Raw genomic sequence first — 14,383 nt, forward strand, 5'->3', positions numbered from 1 at the left:
TCCCTCACCTGACGCGCAGGTGGGCACTGCGCGAGTCATTGCCTCCGGCTGACAGCACGCGGCAGGTGTATGTGCCGATGTCCCCTGACCACGTCTGGGAGATGTGCAGGGAGCCGTTCTTGTCCAGGCGGATGCGGGGGTTGCTCTCCACGCCCAGGGTCACCCCATCCTTCTCCCAGGTGTACCTATGAGGCAGGAGAAGCCACAGATGAGAGGCAGGGAAGCGGGAGCACGGAGGTGCGCTCAGCCTACAGCGGGCCTGGAGGAGGCAGCTCCAGATGCAGCTGGGGGCCATCTCCGGGCCATGGAGGTCCCTCCCCAGCCTTGGGCGGAGCCGCAGCAGCCTCAGTCTGTCCCCCGGGGGGTCGAGTGCCCTGCCCAGGAGGGCGAACTCATGAAGTCCTAATGGCCGTTCATGCCTTCTGCTGGGTCCAGGTCAAAACCTTGTTTTGGGCCAGAAGCCAGTGCTAAGCAATCAGCACGGAAGAGCCAGGAGAGGGGGAAGAGATTATAGCGGGAGAAGAATTAAAGTTCCTGCACAGACTACATTTTGGAATTAGTTTTATGAGGGGAAATCAGTGGATCGATGCATTGCTGTGACAAATGGACTTTAGTGTCCAAAAAATCATTTTGGCTTCGGTCAGTTGGTACAAATTCCAAACACACCCGTGCCTGACAATACAATGAATCTTCCCTGGAACTGTTCTTGAGAAAATGCAAGCATTACTGTCCTCTGTACATTCGGGGTGCCAGCTGCAGCAGTGACCCTTGCTGCTCCCCCAGGGCGGTAGGGCTGAGATCTCCACGAAGACCCGGGCCCTGGACACCCTTGCTCCAAGTGGGGGATGGGCGCTGAGCCCCAGGGTCTGAGAGCTCACTGGGTTTAGAGAAACAAGACTGCCAGGGAGGGACCTCTCTGGCGGCGCAGGGGTTAAAGTCTCAGTGCTATCAAGCTATCACCAGCCACTGCAACACGAGTTCCATCTCCGGCCAGGGAGTGACCCACAGGGTGCAGCAGACCCCTTCTGTCTCCCCGCTGCTCCCCTCAGCAGTGGGCTTCAGTCCATCTGCCTGCTCTGCTCCCCACTGTCTCTGGTGAGTCCTCTCACCCCCTGCACCTCTGGTCTACACCCTAGTTCTCGTATGAATAAAATAAATCTTTAAAAAAGACTGCCATGAAGGAAAAGTCGGTGACATTTTAAACCTAAGTTAAAACAATCAGGAGACTAATAAGTCTAGATAAGGATAAAATAGAGAAAATAAAAAAATGGACATTTGAGTGTGGGGACTCTCGACCCCATGGAGATGTTCTGGGGGGCTGCTCTGCTCAGCATCTCCTGTCAAATGCTGACTTGGCCACTTCCCAGCTCCATGCCTCGGTTTCCCTGTGCGGCATGGGTGGGAAATAACACTGCTGGTCTCACTGCTGAAAAGAAGGCGTGAGTTAACAGAAGATACGTGAGACGGCCTGAACAAGGGTAGGTGACCGACAGAAGCAAGCGTCGTTAGCCTCCCATCCATTCTTTGCCTTTTCCACTCAACAAACTATCATAAGCTCTTTTTAACGTGAATGGTTTCTGTCGGCTGCATGAGCTTCTAATGCTGCTCCTCTGTAATGGATCCAGTCACGCTGGATGTCCAGTTCAGCCCCTTGTTGTCTGACATCATAGTTAATAGTGTCATAAACACCCTCCCGGGAAGATCTTCTCATACATTCTAAATCACTTCCTCAAGAAGTTCTCTGTGGTGAAACTGCCGAGTTAAATTTGAAGCTTTTTATGTCTATAAAGTAATATACATAAAAGTAATCATGTTCAATTCTCTTTACCAAGAAAAGACTCATCCTTGCCAGCATTGATGGGATGAGGTCCACTTGACTTCAAAGAAGGTCTAGTTGCAGAGAGTAATTCCTGCCTAACAAACATTCTAAGCTAAGCAGACCCTCTTGGCCGAGGACATGGGACTTTGGGCGGCATGATTATGACCCATGAAACAGTGGTTCAAAACAACTGTACTCGAATGGAACTGGCAGGTACTTGACTCTAATTTGCAACGCGAGGGACAGTTAGAAGGGAACAGCATCATGAGGCAGTAGCTGGCCAACCCCGAAGTGGGATAGTCTATGACAGGTCAGCAAACTCTGGCCCCCTGTTTGTGTGTGTGTGAATAAAGTTTTATTGGCACATGACATGCCCATTTGTTTACATGTAGCATATGACGACTTTTTTCAGGCAAACATGGAGTTCAGTAGTTGTGACAAAGACTAACTGGACTTTAAAGCTTACCCACTGCCCTCTGGTGCTTTACAGAAAAAGTCTGGTCATCTGTCCCTACAGAAGTCAGTTTCTCCAACAAATCAATTACATGGAAACAAAACAAAAAGTAAAACAAATGCAGGCAAGAATAAAGGAGACACCCCAAACCAGGCCCTGGTTTGGAACCAGAATTCAACCAATCAGTACGATAGGACATTGAGGCTTGTAGGGTGGGTGGAATACAGACTGGGATCAGGAGAAATCAGGGACAATGATTCACCATGTAATGTGTGACAAGGAATTGGCTGTTATGTACCAAGAAAAGTCCTAGAAATGCTTTGGACATATGTAAGGGTGAAAGAAGATGTTCAAGATTTGCTTTTAAATATTACATGAAGAAAAGAAGTGTGAGAGGAGAAGGTTGAAACAAGATGGGGAAATGCTAGTAATTGCTGAGGCTGGGAGATGGGGTTATAAGGTCAATGTTACTAATCTCTCTACGCTGGGGCAGGTCAGAAAATTTCCATAAAAGAAAGTTGTTTTTTTTTTTTAAAAACGGAAGAGCCAATCAGTGTATTTAACTCAGAATAGACATTTTCCAACAATCTGTAATTACATAGCTGGCTTTTAAACAATTTTGATGAGTGGTTTACAGGGGTCCTCTCAGTTTTAAATAATATCAGACAGTCCTCAGGAAATCATAGATGTACTAAAATCTTTAGTTACAAGGACACGCATTATTTCTAGCATTAGCGAAAATTTAGAAACAATCCAAAGAGCCAGCATTAGGGAACTGGTAACATTAATTATGTTATGTCCACACACCGGAAGGGCAAATAATCCTATAGTTGAGTTTATACACAAATATTTAAGGACCAGGGAAGAGAGTCACAGTAGGTTCTGAAGGGACAAGTCACATTAAGAAACAGTGTGTTTCTAGTATTTTCCAAATAGCACCCAAATATAATATTCCTATTCATGGGAAACAGAGCAGTCTTATTCTCTCCTTCCCTCTCTCTCACTTTCTGTTTCTTTGGTTTATCTGCACTTTTAGTGTTTTCCTCCTAAACACAAAACATCTATTAGCTGTAGAATAAGATAAAGCCACCAGTGTTGATTAATACTAGTAATGGCTGAAAGTGGACAGCTCAGAGTAATGTAGGTGGAGTTTCCTTCTGAAACTGTACTGGGAGCTTTTTTTTTAAAAAAAATATTTATTTATGCATACAGTACTGGGGTAGAGGCCAGAGGTGCAGGGGCAGTGAGAGGCTTCACCAGAGACAGAGTGGGGAGCAGAAATAGCGGACTGACGCAGTACACGGCTGAAGGGAGCAGCGGGCGGGACAGGAGAGGTCTGCCGCGCCATGTGGTCACCTCTGGGGCAGGCGGGGATCGAACTCATGCGGAAGTGGCTTTAGCTTCTTAGTGCTGTGCTTTAACCCACTGCGCCACCAGGGAGGGCCCAGGGAGCTTTTTATGCCAGTCTCCTACTTCTGACTCGGCCGTCACCCCTGCACTCCAGCCTTATTCTGAGGACATGCGATGAAGCATGAGGTGACTTGGCTGTTCAGTGCCTCTCAGTCTACACTTGGGGACCCCTGGGGCACACCAACAGCTATGGCTGAGTTTTCTAACCTGGCTCTACATGAGGATGACCTCGGGGACTTGCAACAAATACTGAGGTCTGGGGTGTACCCACTGGAAGACTCACGTGGGGAAGGTGGCAGGGAAGCCCCCTGCCCCTACCAGAAAATGCCAGGTGGGATTGGAGGAGGATGGGTCCCTGCCAGACTTGGCTAAGGGGGTGGTCGGGGATGAGGGTCTAATTCTGTTCTCTTTTATATTTAGAAAAGATTGTACTAGATGGAAATTCCACTCTAAGGCAGAGAAATGGCCCTCCCCAGTTAACTCTGGGGACCTGGGGGGCTCTGGGAGTCCCGGGGGTGGGCCTTGTGGAGAAACGGCCAAAGGCTGGGTCTCCCTTTGTTCACGAAGAATCTAGCGAATGACTAAAAACACAAGTACCTTTGAAATATCAGTAGATAACAGTTTAACACATAAAGCGACAACTTATTTTTAAGTGCTACCGAGTTAATCTTGCTTTTTTGTGATTATAAAATGTTTCAATTAACGGATGCTAAAAGCATAGCTGCTCCGGATGTGCAGTTCTGACACTGGGCAACATTCTGGGGATGTGTGGCTTCCCCCAGGACCTTCGACAGCCGGAGCGCTCTTTCTTCCTTTGACAAAAGTTGAATAAAGCCAAGAGCAGGCGTATTCTGGATGATTGGCTGACAACGTTCTAATTACACCTACGTGTTAGCATTTGTGTCATCACCACGTGAGGACTGTCCAAAGGACCCAAGCTTTATGAGGTGCTTCTCCAACTGGGGCGCTGTGGACTCTGGGAGAAGCGGCTGCTCTGAGTCTGGCTCCCCTGAGCTCCCAGGCCCCTAGGCAGAGGCATGGGTGTCATACACCCAGTGACCACCAGGTGGCGCCCCAGGACGCAGTCGCCTCTGCACATCAGGGCAATCTGGGGGCGCTCCAGGGCCTGCCCCGACCCGGTTGCTTGGGCAGTGCCATTGCCCACGGAGAAGCAACACGGAGGGGGTGCTTATTTCTGAGAAAGCAGTTACATGTTTTGCTCAGCATCCCTGAACTCAGAGGAATTTCCTGATTTTAGCTTCTTTAGCTGCCTAGAGCGGGATGAAGGGGCAGTTAACCCCATGACCCTGCTCCCAGGGCAGAGGGTGAGGGAGAAAGGGGGTGGGGGGAGAAGTCTGGGCTCTTTCTGCTCACATGTGTCTCTTTGGGGTCAGCCCAGGCGCCCTTTCCTGCCCCAAACCAATTGCCCCCCTTTCGGTTACCAGACTCTTTGCTGTTTACTTGGCCAGCAGGGGGCGTCAGACTTGGGGGGCAATGGTAGTGGGGTCCCAGGCACTGCAGCGCACCTCCCACCACGCTTCCTCCCGCACCCTCTGTGCTTCATTTCCCGGCGCCTCTCCCCTTTTAGTTAGCCCGTACAGGGCCCCAGGGTTGATTTAGCACCCCAACATGATGGCCAAGTCCCCGACATGTTGGCCAGCACCAGCTTGGTAAGCCATCCCCTCAGGGCCGTGCTGGGTCCCAGGGTCACGCTCCCCTCTGCGGTGCCAGCCTCCCCGCCACCTGCTTATCCTCCACCCCCACCCCGTGTCCCCCTGGGGCCCCAGCAGGGGTGTACCTGACCGTCACTCTGGGGTCATGGCTCACACCACACACCATGGAGGCCTGGGTGCCCTTGATGACACTCTGGTCCTGGGGGGGCCTGGTGATGCGGGTCCGGGCTGGAAGACAGGAGGTGACAGCATGAGGTGGGGAGTCCCTGAGCACCCGGTGAACAGGGGGTCCCCCCTCCCTTCCCTGGTACTGTCCCCAGCAGCTGCAGTTGCTTCCGCAGTGCTCGAATCCTCAGAGGCTGCATCGGCCGCAGGGGCGCACTTGGTCTGCTCCCACACACGTGAGGGTCGGGGACACGGAGACCCGAGGCCTCGGGGCCCCCAACCGGCCGCGTGCCGGGAAGACACAGGCCGGCCGACGCCTGGAGCGGCGTGTTCCCTGCTGGGTGACGCATGTGGCCGGCGAAGCTCTGTGTATCTGGGGTGCGATCCCCAAATCTGAGAGCTAGAAGCACTTGAGAGATTCCCTAGAAGCGGGGGTCCGCAGCTGCGGGCAGGGCCCGCCCGGCGGCCGTGGGCAGGTCCGCTCGCCCAGTGTTTCCAGGGCTGCTGGCTCGGCGACTTTCCCCACGAAATGGAGAGGCCGGTGGCAAAGGGCCCGTCTGGCCCACAAAGCCTAAAATATCTCCTCTCTGGCCCTTTACAGAAAACGGTTTCCAATTTCTGTAAAACCAGCTCCCAGCCTGGCCAGGTCCGCCAGCCCCGCCCCCCGCTGCCCGCGCAACCTCGCTTTCCTGCTGCCTCCCTCTAAAGTGACCGGCCCAGCCCCTTTGGTGAACTGCTCCGCTGGGGTGCTGGCGGTGGGGGTGAGCTCTTTGGGGGTGTGTGTGTGAGCTCCTGCGCTCATGCCTGGGTGCGACACACTCACCCCACACGACCAGGTCAGCCGAGGCCTCGTCCACACCCCGAGAGTTGGTCGCCAGACAGGTGTAGGCGCCGGCGTCGGAGATGTGTGTGGGGCTGATGAGTAGGCTGCCGGACTCCAGGAGGGTGAAGCGGGGCAGCTGCACCGAGCCGCTGGCCAGGATGCGCTCTCCTGAGGGCGACGTGGGGGCTCAGGCACACCCGCCCCACCCAGCGTTCTGAGCTCACTGTGGGCCCAGCCCCCCATCCCACCCCACTACCCAGACCGCTCTGGGCCCAGGGGAGCTCAGGCTGGCTCCCGCTTTGGAGATGCTGCAGGGGGGTGTGTGGGGGCGGGGGGTGGCGGTTCCCCCTCTGGAGATGCTGCAGGGGTATGGGGGGGCGGGGGGGTGGCTCCCGCTCTGGAGATGCTGCAGGGGTATGGGGGGTGGGGGTGGTTCCTGCTTTGGTGGCACAGGGTCACAGAGCAGACGGCCCTGAGCCCAGGCCCCTGCGTCCCTCCGCCCACCGGGCTGTCTGCCCTTCAACAGAGAGGCCGCGCTGTCTCCTAGTGCAGCCGGGCCTCGGAGGCAGCTGGCACCTGGCTGGGGGAGGGGGCAGACAGCTCTGACAAGGTGGTGACAGGCATCCTGCTGCAGGAAGCTGCCGAGTCACCTTCAGGGAGGACACGAGAGAGACGGCGGGGGCAGCCAGGCGTGGGGGGTGCAGAGGGACACGGCTGGGGTGCGACCGTGGTCTCTGCAGAGACCAGGGCAGCAACGGGGTCCGGGGGGGCTGGTGCAGGGAGGGGGTGCCATGAGAGAGTAGGGCTCCATGGCCGTGTCCATTTGAGGACAGCCCCAGCGGCCTGCACGGGAGCCCTGGGCGAGCGCAGCACATGCAGCGTGCAGGCACAGAGCCCGGAGCGTGGCAGGGAGTGTTTATTTCCCAGCACACGTTTGCTGAGCACCTACTATGTGCCAGACTCTGCTCCAGGTCCTGGGAGGCCACAGTGGGCACACTGGAACCACTGGCTTCAACTGGCCTCAGTGACGGTCAATCAGGAAAATGAATGAGCAGATGCTCTTATGTGTGCAAAGGTGGGGGGCAGAGGGAGGCCTGGGGGCCCAGGGGAGAGCCTTGCAGCTCCGGGAGGTTCCCCTGGGCAGGGGCTGGAGGTGTGAGGGGGTGACTGCATGTGAGGGAGCGTGTGTGCCCGCAGGGACAGGTGAGGGGTCCGTGGGTGGGGCGACTTGGGCAGGGACCAGGCTTTCTGGTGCAGCGGCCTGGAGCACCCCCAAGCAGTTCCTGGGGAGAGGGGTGGTGCTCCCTGCCTGACAAGCCGCAGAGCATCGAGCGTCAAACAGCAGCTGCCACTTCCCAGGCCTGTCTCCTCGTGAGGGCCCTGCGGCTCAGAGTGAGGAGGTGACCTGGGGGTGCAGATCTCGGGCCTGGGCCTGGCAAGGCAGTGGAAGTGCCCAGGGGTGAAGAGCGTGTGACCCGCTCAGCTGTGCATGGGAAGCTGAGCTTCCTGGCGGGAGCTGAGCTCTGAGACCTGCTGTCAGCCGGGGCCCCGCCCCCGCCCCCCAGAACAGATGGGCTTTGCCTACCCTTCTGCCAAGTGATGGCCGGCCGGGGTGCCCCTGAAGTCTCACAGGCCAGGACCACTGACATGCCGTCGATCACTGTGCTGTCCAGGGGGCCCCTGGTGATGTTGGGGGCTATGCCTGCACGTGCAGACAGGGGGCCTCTTAGCCACAGCCAGGAGGGCCCCCACACCCAGGGGGCCCTGGCCATGCCCATCCAGGGGCAGACAGGGGGCCTCTTAGCCTCAGCCAGGAGGGGACCCCACACTCAGGGGGCCCTGGTCATGCTGGTCCCAGGCTGGTGAGGCCCCGGAGCCCCTGGGGCCCTGCCTTTGGGAAGGACCCAGGTGACCTGTCCCCACCCTGCCTTGGTTTTCCAGTTTGGGGGTCTGAGCGTCCCATCGCGCTGTGCACACATGACAAGGTCAGCGGGACTCATCCTTCCTTGGACATGAGGTCCAGGGTGGCGGGGCGGGGCTGGCCTGGCCGAGCTCGGCTGCTCAGGAGCCAGAAGCAGCTGCTCGGGAGTCTGCTTCCCAGTCCCAGCGTGCAGGGGCCTGACCCGCCAGCCCCGTCAGCGCGGGGGAGCAGGGCCCATCAGCCCTTCTGGAGCAGAGGCCAGCGGGCCGCCTCCGGCCCAGGCCGCCTTCGGGGTGAGCCCGCTCTGCCGGGTTGGCCCTCGAGAGCTCAGCACTGGTTCGTGGCAGTCACGTGGGTATCAGGTCCCAGGCTGACGCAGAGCCACGAGGGGCAGGGCCACGACCCCAAAGGGACTCCAGAGGGAAATGGCCAGCGGGCCCTGGTGTCAGAGGCTCGGGGTGCAGAGCCAGAGACCCAGCGTAGGCTCCTCACAGGGACCCCTCTGGACCCGAGGTCTCTGGGGCGGGGTGTGGGCGGGGCGTGGGCGGGGCGTGGGCGGGCGTGGGCGGGGCATGGGCGGGCGTGGGCGGGGCATGGGCGGGGCCCGACTCACTGGTGACCGCCAGGTAGGTGGAGGTCTGCGCCTCTCCGGCCGCGTTGCGGGCGAAGCACTGGAACATGCCTGTGTCGTCGGGCACCAGCCCGCTGATCTGCAGGCCCCCGTCCCCACGCTGCCGGAAGCGCCCCAGCTTCTCCACCTCCACCAGGGCGGCGTCCTTGTACCAGGTGATGGAGGGTGGCGGCACCCCTGGGGGACAGAGGCCAGGCCACCGTCAGCCGGTGCCCTTCGGGGGGGCGGGGTGCAGGGCGGGGCGCGGAGGGGGTGTCAGAAGTCGGTGGATGTGGCTTCACCCCTAGAAACTTCTGTGGGTGCCACTGTGGGTCTTGGGCGAGGGGAGGATGCTTTACAACAGCAATTCTCAAATCCTAGCGGGCGTCTGCAGGAAAATTGAAGAGACCCTGGCGTGCGTGCAGCCTGCCGATGCCCGGGGGACAAACTTCTATTTAATTGCGATATCTGGCAGAGCCTTCTGGTGCTCCGTGACCCTCCTGCTGGGGGTTGGCCTCCCAAGCCCTCATGACCACAGTCGGGTGTGAAGGAGCATGGAGCATGCAGAGGGGGCCAGCATGTTTGGGGGGCCCTGCGTAGCCCCTCCACTTGGCCTGCATGGGCGATGAGTAGGGGAGCTTTCTATGACAAAGGGCTGGCAGGGGACTGGCACAAGGTTGCTCCAGAGGGTTAATCCCCCAGCCAGAGGAGCAATGTATCCCAGGCTTTCCCGAGTCTCCAGGCATAAAGAAATGCCGTTGACTTTCCGCCTTAAAGTCTCACAAAGCCTACAGGGCACTTAAGGCTCTGATAAGTCCTGCAGTCAGCATGGGGCATCAGTATAGGGTCTCCCTGCCTACATTCAAACCCCAGCTCTGTTGCTTCCTACCTGCGTGACCTTGAGAACGATAAATTCCTTAAACGCTCTGTCCTCAGTCTCACCCAAGGCACGCCCCCATCTGCAGGCTTTTCCCACGCGAGTCCCCGCTGGCCTCAGCTCAGCTGTGACCCCCGAGAACTGGTCAGCTGAATGCCCCAAGCCACAGAGCTCACGTCTCCAGCCCCGGATCCTCCCAGCCACAATCCATCCACCCCAGTCTCTGCCCTCCCCAGCAACAGCCAGAGCCCGGACACGCCTGTCATCACCGTCTCTTCTTTCTCAGCAGCACATACAATATTGGGGCGTCTTACAGCCCATGACATTTAAGACGAAATGAATTGGGGTCTTCATTCCTCTCTCTGGGAATGTGTTCCTGGGGCAGTAGGGACTTGGCCCTGGGGCTCCCCATCCTTCAGGGTGGTGTTGGGAGGGAGGGAGTCTTTATTCACCCCTCCGTGGAGCCACGCTCTACCCCCAGCCAGCGCCTCGGACCCTCCATCGCACAGCCCCGTGCTGCCCTCCTGCCCGCTCAGCCTGGATCCCACCCCATGTTCGGGACGTCTTTCGGCTTAGCCTAGCCGGAAGGTGGGAGCGTGGGATGACAAGAGCAGAAAGGGGCTGAGCAGAGATGGGGGCGGAGGAGTCAGAGCAGAATTGCCCAAGCCCCGGCGAGACGCAAGGCCCCAGCTCTAGCAGTCCCAGCATTACGGTAATTTGCCATTGTCTACAACTCTCAAATTACGGGCAACTTGGATGGGTCACCTACCCTGACATACAGTAATTATGGTAACGTGGGTTGATTTCCAGTCCTGAGATTACGGTGATTTCACCTGTTTGTTTCCTGGGGTGTCTGCACACAGCCAGACTCTGCTCAATGCTCTGGCCGGGAGGAGGAGGAGGAATTTAGAGGGGACAGGAGAGGCTAAATCCTGGCAGGTCCTTGTCTGCCTCTGTCCAAGCTCCCGTGTTACCTTTGGCTCGACAGGGAACATCCACCACTTTCTCCATCTCTGCCGTGATGTGTCTTTCTGGCTCCTTGACAAACTGAGGTGGCTCTGCAGGAGAAAGAACAGTGGAGGAGATCAAAGCCATACTCCTTTTGATACGACCATTGTGCAGGTCACCGAGTACGCCCGGGCATCCTGCCCCGCGCCCTCTGGGGAGCCCCCGTGGCCCGTCCCGCTCACCCAGCACAGACAGGTAGGCCCCCCGGACAGCAGAGGGGACACTGCTGCTGCGCAGGACGGCCTCACACTCATAGTAGCCGGAGTCGCTGCCAGATGGGCTGGGGATGGTGAGCCGGCGGTTGTAGTCGCTGATGCCGCCTGACAGCTGTACCCCGTCCTTCCTCCAAATGATGTGCAGTTTGATCAGGGGCCTGAGGGGCGAGGGAGCGAGGCCTCAGCCACAGGGCAGCTGCAGGCTGGAGTGGCTGGGCAGGGGTGGCGGGGTGCAGCTCCCAGCCAGGCTCGCGTTGCCCAGCCTCTCTGAGGCCTTCTAGGTGCAAGCCCTTAGGTGAGTGTCTGCAGCACTCTGGGCTCAGTCTCCCTGTCTGTGAAATGGAAGCCCGGTACCATCCGGGGATGCTGAGGATGGAGACCTCTGTGCAGGACGCACTTGGCAAAGGTCCCACCCGCCACGGGGCCAACTCTGTGCTCCCGGGGTCCCGCCAGGCAGGCCGCAGCTCCCCCCTACTCCGCCCTGTGTGCTGAGCCCACACAGAAACCCACAGAGAAGCAGAGAATGGTGCCCAAGGCTGCTGGGGTGCTGGGTGTGAGCAGACCCTCGCCGGCCCCAGAGGCTGGGGTTCCACCCAGGGCCGCGCGGAGACGGGCTGCCGGCCTGCACGGGCCCTGCTCTGACGCAGCAGCGTGTCTGCCTGCCCTGCTTCTCCAGGCCGAACCCCAGCTGCTGTCCTGGGTCCTGCTGGGTCCATGTTCCCGGAGGTGTCAAAGCCCAGGGGCCAGGGGCACCGCTGGACTGAAGGGGAGCGGAGTGCACAGCACTCACCTGGCGTTCGCCACACACTCCATGGTCACCTCTGAGGTCCCGGCCACCACGCTGGTGTTCCTGGGAGGAATGATGATGGTGGGGGCGATGGGGTCTGCAGGTCCCCCTACATCTGGAGAGAGGGCAGGTGTTAGCTGGGGCAGCGGTGAAGTCTCATCTCCGCCCAGTTCCCTGGAGGCTGAGCCCTTCACCCCACACAGCAGGGCAGGTGGCCCCGGGCCGCCCCGAGCCGAGCCTCTGGACACGGACCCCAGGGGCCCAGCCCCTCTGCAGGTGGGCCAGGAAAGTGTCCAGGGGGCCCGTCCCTGCCCCCGCCCCTGCAGTTACTGCTTTAAGCGCCCCCCTCCGTTGATCTCATTTGTCTTATTTTTCTGTCTCTTCCAGCAGAATGCAAATTTACGGTGCCAGATTGAAGACTGTCCCCCCTACTTACCCACCCGACAGCTGGAAATGTGACCTTATTTGGAAATAGGCGGAGGCCCTACTAGGTCAAGTTAAGCGGAAGCCCTGCTAGGTTGGGGGGGCCTGTGTCCTCCAGGCGGGGTCCTGACAGGAAGAGAGGAGGCAGGCGCAGACGCAGGAGTGAGGCTGACAGAGGGGTGGGGAGGGGTGCAGCCGTGAGCCAAGGTGGGTGGGGGGTGGCCAAGGACCGGGGGTGGCACAGTGGGCTCCCCGGAGCGCTTCGAGGAGCATGGGCCTGCCGTGCCCCGATTTCAAGCCGTCCTCGAGCTGTGCAAGAATTCTCGCTTCTGTGCTGGTTTGGGGTGCTCGATGGCAGCCCCGGAAACTTAGACATTCCAGAGGCAGGGGGGCCTCATGGCCTGGGCCGGGGACTGACATGCGCCTCCCTAGCCGACTCCGAGCGCCAGGTGACCAGCAAGCCCCAGGTGCTGTCTGAGTGCGGAGACTTTAGGAGGTAGCCAGGTTAGGTGAGGTGATGGGGTGGGCCTCACCCAGTGGGGCGGGCGCCCTTGTAAGAAGGGCACCCAGGTTCTCCCCCGTTCTCCCCTCTTCCTCCATGCCCCTCCTCTTCCCGAGAGAACCAGCCAGAAGGTGGCTCTCTTCCCAGCTGACAGAGCCTTCCGCGGACACAACCACACTGGGACCTTGACCTTGGCTTTCCAGAGGTGCCACATAGACACCGTGGCTGTGAGTAGGGCAGCTGGCGCCAGCGAGGACCAAGATGGTCCGGCTCACCCCACTTCTCCCCACAAGGGATGACGCCCGGCGCGTTGTAGGGCTCAACCACATGGGTCAAGTGCAGGTGGCCGGCCAGACCCGAGCGTCCTGTGCGAGGCCGGCGGGGCGCCTGGGAGAGCCGCCCGCGTGCCGCTGTCTGGCGAACGCCCCCAAACTCTCCTCAGAGAGGCGGCAAGTACCCTTTCCTCTTCGACATTTTCTGTTTTTGAAGATGCGGCCGGGTCCTTGTCTGTGCCGGGCGGCGTCAGCCCAGTGTCGGCAGAAACCCCAACGCTCTCTGTGGACCTGCTCGCTGGCGCCCAGAAGACGACCGCAGGGACTTTCCTCTCACGCTCATCTACCCCATTGGCTGCTTTTCAGGGGGCCCCCGAGGTGGCGTGGTGACAGTGATGGGGCGCCCTGGATGGAGGGTGCCGGGGGGTCCCCACTGCTGCTCTGGGCCACCCCGGCTGGCCCGGGGAGGCTTTCTGAGAAAGCCCGGGCCTGGCTGGAAAAGGCGCACGTAGAATGGGAATAAAATGTAAAAAATAAAGTAAAATGAAGGGGGAAGAAAGGTAGCATATAAAGCAAAATAATTGCAACAATATAAAAGCCTCGTGTAGGTGCCATAAAGAGCGATCGGATTGAAAGCTGCTGATATAGCTGCACCCATAAAAGCAAGCTCTAAGTTGTTTATGACATGCCGGGGCGCGCAGGTACCATGGCCAGATTAATGGGCCACACAGAGGAGGCCGACAGTTCGGGCCCCAGCTGCAGGCTGCGCAGGGAGCCAGGTAAACAGAGAGGCCCCGGGTTTAAAGATATGAGGGCTGCTTGGGGTTCCCCAGGCTGGCTCCTGCCCTGGAGGGGGCCGGGGAGGCTGACACCACGCAGGGCCCCAGCGCTCCCAGGCCCAGGCAGCTGCCGGATACTGCAGAGGGGGGTCCGGATGACCTGTGCTCAAAGCCTGGGTGCTCTGCTCAGGTGCCCCGGGGTGTGGGGGCCTCTGCAGTCCACCTCACCCCCCATTCGGTTTTGTTCGAGGCAACACAGGTGTGAAATCACTGTCTCTGGGGTCATGGGCGAAGCTGTGTCGGGGGACCCCCAGCTCCTGGTGCTGCTCAGACGGGGCAGTCCCTCCCCTGGGCTCTGCCTGCTTGTGCTCAGGCCCCCTAGCCTTCTCCTCACCTAGCAGGCCCAAGTGATGGGCCCAGAGCGACCACGAGGTGAGCGTCACAGGCTGCAGGGAGCTCAGAGGGCCCGGGCCTCGCTGGGGCCCGGTACCCTGCACAGGGAAGGCGCGGGCTGGGTGCCAAGCCGGGCAGTTCTCGGAGCAGGGAAGGAGGGCGGGGAGCCCAGAGCGAGGCAGGTCCTGGCCCCGGGCGGCCCCTCCCAGCCTCTGTCCCTGTCGTCTTTGTGTCGGGGAGAAAGTGACCATC

At 59.1% G+C, this 14,383-nt stretch overlaps 1 protein-coding gene across 1 annotated transcript in view; it reads right to left on the reverse strand.

Annotated features, from left to right (window-relative positions):
* The window catches only part of SDK2 (sidekick cell adhesion molecule 2), a 127,348-nt gene that overhangs the window by 53,308 nt on the left and 59,657 nt on the right, over positions 1–14,383 (reverse strand). The window contains exons 7-14 of the mRNA XM_012732987.1: positions 11,766–11,877; positions 10,943–11,133; positions 10,727–10,810; positions 8,879–9,073; positions 7,930–8,046; positions 6,345–6,512; positions 5,482–5,584; positions 9–185 (exon numbers count right to left, since the gene is read on the reverse strand). Of these exons, the coding sequence (XP_012588441.1) occupies positions 9–185; positions 5,482–5,584; positions 6,345–6,512; positions 7,930–8,046; positions 8,879–9,073; positions 10,727–10,810; positions 10,943–11,133; positions 11,766–11,877 (1,147 nt within the window). The remainder of the gene's footprint in view (positions 1–8; positions 186–5,481; positions 5,585–6,344; positions 6,513–7,929; positions 8,047–8,878; positions 9,074–10,726; positions 10,811–10,942; positions 11,134–11,765; positions 11,878–14,383) is intronic.

Source organism: Condylura cristata, unplaced genomic scaffold (assembly GCF_000260355.1).
Source record: "Condylura cristata isolate star-nosed mole 26May11 unplaced genomic scaffold, ConCri1.0 scaffold00038, whole genome shotgun sequence".
Classification (NCBI taxonomy): Eukaryota; Metazoa; Chordata; class Mammalia; order Eulipotyphla; family Talpidae; genus Condylura; species Condylura cristata.